General features: G+C 31.3%; 1 protein-coding gene across 1 annotated transcript in view; it reads left to right on the plus strand.

Annotated features, from left to right (window-relative positions):
- Nucleotides 1-4,684: 4,684 nt before the first annotated feature.
- The window catches only part of LOC117114805 (homeobox protein Nkx-2.1-like), a 5,867-nt gene continuing 3,000 nt past the window's right edge, over nucleotides 4,685-7,551 (plus strand). The window contains exon 1 of the mRNA XM_033258494.1: nucleotides 4,685-5,157. Within this exon, the coding sequence (XP_033114385.1) occupies nucleotides 4,815-5,157 (343 nt within the window). The 5' untranslated portion in view covers nucleotides 4,685-4,814. The remainder of the gene's footprint in view (nucleotides 5,158-7,551) is intronic.

Here is a 7,551-nt window from a genome sequence, read left to right on the forward strand (position 1 = left end):
TTGTTTCTAGCCGTAATTATTGTGTAATGAAGAGTATCTGGTAGTATTTGAATCTGTTCAACCATGAAGCCTCCGTGGTCTAATGGTTCTGACGCTCGCCTTGACAGCGAGAGGTCGCAGGTTCGAGTCCCGCCATTTATTTACAGGGCTACATTCGTTGAGAGCTATGCTAGCTAATATTATTATTAAAATTAAAAATATTAACATTTTTTATAAAAATTAATTATACTAGTTATAATAATTATGCGCCTAGTTCAGTATCCAACAATAAAAAAAGAACAAAATTTGATCCAACCGATCTCTCTTACAAATGATGCCATCCGTTCACATGTCTGTTTACATTAAATTTTATTCCGTATTATTTTTTTTTTGTCTTTTGTGGAGGTAACCCACTTTTATTGTCTTTTTTTCATTTATTTTCAATATTTTTTTCCTCCTTTTATATACATACTTTATACAATAGCTTTAACAAACAGCATTAGGTCTTATTACCTTCTTTCTTTACTCACATATTACTATATCTTATCTTTCTTTATACATAATTATTTATAAAGACTGCAAATTAAATACACATACATTTAAACATCCCCCAAAAAAATCATTACATCATTACATTTTAAGTGTTACAGTTCTTACTTTAAAAAACCTTCCATATTTTTTGTAGCTCTTTCCACTTTTCTTTAGCCTTTTGTTCATTATTTTATTCCGTATTAATGTATTATTGCGCATGCATAAGGCTTATCACTTTTCAGTTTGTATATATCTGTAATAAATTAAATATCTACGTAATTTTATAAGACTTAATATAGCACCAATTAAATAAATTATGTCATTTTAGCCAATATGTGTAAATGACGTCTATTTTACACATATTTTATAATGTATTACCCTCTCCCCAATAAGGAAATCTATCCAAACCAAAAACAAAACCATAAATTTAACTATTGACAACTAATAACATGTTTTCTTCCATTATAAGCAAATTATCAGCAACATAACATAATTAAATTCAATAAGAGACCAACTTCCAAATATGAATATTTTAATATTCTAAAATTCTGAATGTAATAAATTATAAAACAATAAACCATTAGGCCTAATTAGAATTTTTCAATTCAACCTCCAATAGCATGATTTGTTGTTAATTTCTAACACTCAAAAACAATTCTTCAAACATAATAATGTTAAACGAATGTATTCAAAATATTAAAACAGTATACATATATTATATTTTCTGCAACTGAAAACAATTATTACCGTATTTATTTATTTATTACGAACTTGTTACAAAATTCTACAATTACGCAAATGCAATTAAATAATAATTGCAATGCTGATAATTGCTAATTAATTTACACAGCGTAAAGCAGGAAGAAGACGAACATAGAACATTGAAGTTGTTTTCAAAACTGAATTTTAATACCACTTATAAAAGTGAGTCCTGAGTAGCGATACAAACCCTAAAATGCCTTTTTTCGCTGTTTAAATTTACTACGGAAGTCAAATAAATATAGGCCTGCATTACAAGCCATTTAATTCGAAACCCGGCTTCCTGAGTTGCCCAATTATATTTAAAATACAGAACATAATCTTATGGGCTAACATTTCCTTATATCAATAGAAAGTAAATCGAAGGCCCTTGCAAGCAAAACAAATTTTCATGACCTGATGGCGGATTCCGATAAAATTTCGATCGATACTAGTCGAATATCCAAGAGGGACTGAAACACATTTTCATGACATAAGTCTATTTTTCTCCTCTTCTTGAATTTCTGGGAATCTTATCTGATGTTGTTTTTATTGTAGGATAGGTTAGCTAGATGTCATTTTCACTAGAGTTCCTGTGAGTACTGCTCCAGCGAGCCTTTAACATTTAATCTTCAAAGTTCTGAAAAACACGGAGCAGTGATTTATTCTTCTGCATTTTTTTTTTTTTTTTTTTGCCGCCGGTTTCCTTGTTCTCTTTGTTGCATTAGGATATTTCATGGTTATTTGTCTTTTTGTTCATATAAAGCGCATACAGGTAATACCTTTCTATTATTCGCTAATACAGTACTTGCATTAGGCTCATTATAATTATTACCAATTCAAATACATACATTAAATTTAACCTAACAAATAAAATACAACATAAAGGTCTACTACCGCTACTGTTCCTGCTACTACTGCTGCTGCCACTACTACTACTACCACCACCACCACCACCACTACTACTACTACTACTACCACCACCACCACTACCACTACCACTACTATTACTACTACTACTACTACTACTACTACTACTACTACTACTACTACTACTACTACTACTACTACTCTATAGCAATATGTGCTCTGTAGACTTACTTTATCAGTGCTTCTTTCCTACTCGATCAGTGCAATGTAAACATATAAATTTATAGAGTAATAACCATTAATATCCCATCATAGCAATGATAATGAAGAACAGCGCCGCAGCAAGTTGTAAATTATTTATGATTTATTATATAACTACTATGTCTTATTACAGTATTCATAATTAAATTCGGATCTCGTGAACAATAAACCTTATTTGTATCTGATAAATGTTATAGACCTATGTACATTTAACCACATATCTTCCATCAATTAATCTATTACGTATAAAATGGCTAAAATATATCAGAAATTTGAATTAAACGTAACACAGAAATTGTACAAAATGTAAAGATCTTACAATAATGAATCGACTACAATTATTTAGAATCCATACACATTAATTTCAGATAATTATGAAATTATATCTTTAAATCAGATATTTATAAAATTATCTCAGACAATTTTTTAAAAATCGGCCAGCTATAGTCCTATTTGAAGTTATCTATATAAAAGATATATAGATCTATATATTATGTATAGATAAATATATAACATATATAATATATGCCGTATTAATACATAAAATATATTGGCCTAACATATACCGTATTTATAAATAATATATAATTAAAAAAAAAATTTTAAGTACTTACTATAATTACACAAATTTAAACCACGTTGTTTCAAATCAAAAACGCAATAAAGACGAGCTGAACCAGGTTACTTCTAGGAACATATTTATTGTACCACTATTTTGAGAGCTTTTGTTCTCTTCCTAGGGATTGAAATACACAATGAATAAAATTCAGCAATTAAAAAACCATATAGTTAGCCTACTTACAATTATTTTAAGGTAGACACTTTGGTACAAAACTTCTCATTGTACATTTTTGTCCAATAAATGTGATTATTCGTTAAATTACTTAATGTACAAAATAATAATGTGTAGACCTACATGACCCAGGAGGGTTTATGAGTGATATTGGATGGTAACCGGCAGATATGCACACAGCAATCATACTAATACTTGTAGCTCCTCCTGAATGAAAAACTATTGCTGGGGAATCACATAAAATATCTTTTCTTAGCAGCCATTCTGTATTTAAACCGAAAGGTCCACTGATTAATCTCAGATAAGAAAGTATAATACATACTCCAAGTATTAAAATACACGCCATCGTGTTGGGATTCAATATTTCGACATTAATTATGTCATCATCATTCTGTATTTTGTTTTTCAAAATAAGTTACCAAGTACTTAGATTACAGAAATCTACTTGGATATGTTACCGTGAATGAATATTCACATTTAAAAAAATAAATAAATAAATAAAAAAATAAATAAATAAACATAGAAAATACAAATCCAATTCTTGTTAACACTCACGATGTAACTAAAACCCGTTGTTCGACAGCGTTGCCGGCCTGGTGCAACATTCTGATTTCGTTCTAATAATGTAACATGTGTGATAAGACAAATAACGAAATAAATAGGCTTAAGTTTCTGATCTACAGAATATTTTGAAAGATTTTAAAAATTGAATACAATTTAATTTTTTAATTTATTCGTCGTTTAATTGGAGAGGATTACATTTTCGAGTTTTAAATAAACTTTATTATCATAGAAAAATAATTTTAAATTAAATCCTTATTTCAATGGGCCTATATAATGTAATTTGGCATAATCTATTATAACAATAATTTTGTTGATGTAAATCAATAATGTGATAATGCCAGATGAAAATTTTTGAGAACAATCATGATGAATATACATGTAGTTCCAAATACAACTCCCATTATTGTAAATATTAAAATGTAAGAACTGTTAAAATCATACATGTTATGCGGTAAATGAAATTATTATATATTCGCTAATAACAAAATACATGTCTGGAGGCATATTTTTAAAATTATTATGATTAAAAGGAATGTAGATTGTTGTTGATTACAGCCATCTTAAAAGATCGAAATATGATCGGACACTATCTAATAAAATCGGAATTCGAACTTCCTCGAATCAAGAAGAGTCATTCCACTTGGGTCACATCTTCGCGGATTTTTTCTCTTTCAGAAAAAAAAAATCAAGATGAGAAATCTGTTCCATGGCATACATTGGTAGTTTAATTAAGTGATAATTTATTGGTCGAAGTGTAGGTTTAAAGTTGACGTCATAACTTAATCAGCCAATCAGATTTTTTCATAGAACCAAGGAGGTGAGACGTATTGCAGTGATTGGTTATTAGAAGACTTTCTTTACTATGCCGTGATAAAGGCATGAGAAAACTGACTAGCGCCCTCAAGTCAGTGTTCAATGTTTACTTATAATGAGTCTTTTTCAATTCAGTGACCATATCCAGCGAAGTGGCTATTGAGATCGTTTCGAAGATATCCGAAGGTAGACCCGACAGCGCTGGGAAAACACAATAAATCGAGGGGCTAGGTACTTCAATACACTTGAGTGGCTTTCTCAAGTCATGTCCCTCAGCCCTAAGCATACGACGCCATTTTCAGTAACGGATATACTTAGCCCAATCGAGGAAAGCTACAAGAAAGCTATGTTAGAGCCTGGAAACAACTTAACCACTATGCAAACGCAACCCGCTTATCATCATCGTTCTGCAACCCAGCACAGCCAAGGCATGCAACCGTCTAGTATGAACCAGTCCAGTAACCCATATCACATGCCGGTCCCACAGCTATCTCATCCAGGTCTAGGCCCAACATACTGTAACGGTGGAGAATTGAGTCATTACAATGACCACGTAAGACAATCGGCTGCTAGCTGGTATGGGGCAAACCCGGATCCTAGATTTTCACGTAAGTTTGAACTTATTTCCGTTTTATTGAAGTTTCACCTTGACTTCTTCAGTGTTTTCCCAGGCGTATGCCCGCGATTACCGGAATATATTTCCCGTCTTGGTCACTTTTATCTGCCCACGATTAAGGCATTAACTTACTTTCATTCTATCATATGTTAACACTGTTTAATAAAAGTAGGTGTAATTCATATTAGCAAAACAATAACGTCTGCAAACGAATGAATGCAACAACGAAAAATAATGAGTAGGGCCTATGTTTAGATTCCTAAAAATCATTAGAATATGTTTGACATAGGATTTTGAGTAACCGAATACCTCGGCTATGTCCTACATTTCCCGTTTCTTTTCCTGTCTTTCCGGGGGCTAAGAGGGGTTAGGCTTGTACTATGCATACTATTTATTTCCTCGTGTATACCTGGGAATAAACAGTCGGGAAACCGTTGGAAATTTCCCTTAGAATTCCACCATTGCTTGGCCTACTAGATGCTTATGAAAGTATGGCAATTTAGTTTAAAGTTATACGGAAGTCAAGTGTAACATATAAACGTTTTAAATGATGGTCGGTCGGATGTAATCCGTAGATCCGACAAATGTGATCAATTCTATTAATATTGAATAGTCTATTAAACAGTTCAACATGTTGTATTCGTGTAGTATTAACTACAACGATTAATACGTTATGTATTAAGTTCAAATTCACTGGTAGGTTAACTATTGTAGACACGTCCCAAGGATGATTTTCCAATTAACAAGGTGTAGTGTATTGTCCAATTTATGGCCAACTAAAGGGGGTTTCATTGAGATATTGGTGCTAAAATCCTCCTTCAAATTAGGGTCTAATCCCACTATAGGTTTAACATTTTAAAGACGCTTTACAATGGGATTAATTTACCTGTTTAAAATGCCTACTTTGATTAACAGTGGTGTGAAAACATTCGCAAACGCATGAAGAGACTTCCCCGCACCGAAAATTCCACGTTTTGAATTAGTTCTCATATGTTTTACATATTCCACAAAATAGTTCTGTACAGTATACGTTTTAAAGCTTAATTATTCCCCATTAAAGTCAACCTTAAAAATATACATAAACATGCTTAATCACAAATTTAAAGTATAGGCCTAAGGTAATTAGTTAATTAATTAATTATTAAATCGTTTAACAGAACCAATGAGGTCCACAGATAAGTTTAGAAACTCCGTAGAATATCCTGATTTACTATTCCCATCTTTAGTTGTTCACCTTCAATTAGAGATTTTATACACAATATAACTTTTAATATGCCTATTTGATACCAATTAGTGCTATATTAAGATTAATCAATTCATAGAGTCATTAACCAATCACAACTGAGAATTATTATAAGCCCAATTTTAAGGTCTGTAAATCATAAAAGAGGCCTATATGAATAATGACGAATTGTAATTTAATAAAGAATCTTGGATACCTTGTTAAAAGATACGTACATTTTTTTCTCAGTTAAAATACTGAAGAATACGATGAAGTGTAGGAAATTCTATTGAGTTTGTTTCGTAATCTAGTATTAGGCCTAGGTGTAATCATTAGTTTTCGTCACTCCCTAATATATTTTATGATCGTGTCTTTACCAGTTCACCACCAATACATTTAGCAAATAGGTCACTGGATGCCCTTTATTTTCACTGATCACTGAATAAAACACCGTAACAATCACGTTTTCCGCCTATTCTCTTGGCTTACCGACCCTTTGCTCATGGATCAGTGCCCGCGTGAAAACTAGCCAGAGCCCCGAAGGGTGAACTGGACTCGTTACGTTAGCATCGGAAAATCACGAAAGTACACCATACAAAAAGGTATTCAGGTCTTTTAGACCTAAGGGCCTCAATAGTGCTGTCGGCAAAACATTTTATAGTTATTTGTTAATGTCTGGATTCTGGAAATTGACGTCGTATGCTACATGTTATGATATTTATTTGAGAAGTGAAATAAAATGGAAACTTAATTCAAAGACATTTTGTTTGAAAGTAGAAAATTATACCGTTAGCATTACATAAAATAATATTTTTGTGCTGACATATCAATGATATAACATTAACATTCGTTTTTGTATTTTTAATTTGTTCATCAATAAATAATGTGATGTTATTTATATGACATTTTAACTTTCTTTAAAAAATAAACTATAACAAACAATACTTTCAATATCCTAGGTTGTTTCATTAATAATGATTGTTAGAGATAATAAAAGTCGAATGTAAAATGAATTTAAATAAAAAATACCATATAGTTTTAAGTTAACAAAGATCGTTTCTATAAATATAATTGAAAACACAACACTAACTGTTTACCATTACTTAATTAAGATTAGCAGGCATAATGAATAGCTTAAATTAGAGTGGCTATAGGCGAAATAAA

Source organism: Anneissia japonica, unplaced genomic scaffold (assembly GCF_011630105.1).
Source record: "Anneissia japonica isolate Jap-2015-1 unplaced genomic scaffold, ASM1163010v1 scaffold251325_len469956_cov165, whole genome shotgun sequence".
NCBI classification, from domain to species: domain Eukaryota; kingdom Metazoa; phylum Echinodermata; class Crinoidea; order Comatulida; family Comatulidae; genus Anneissia; species Anneissia japonica.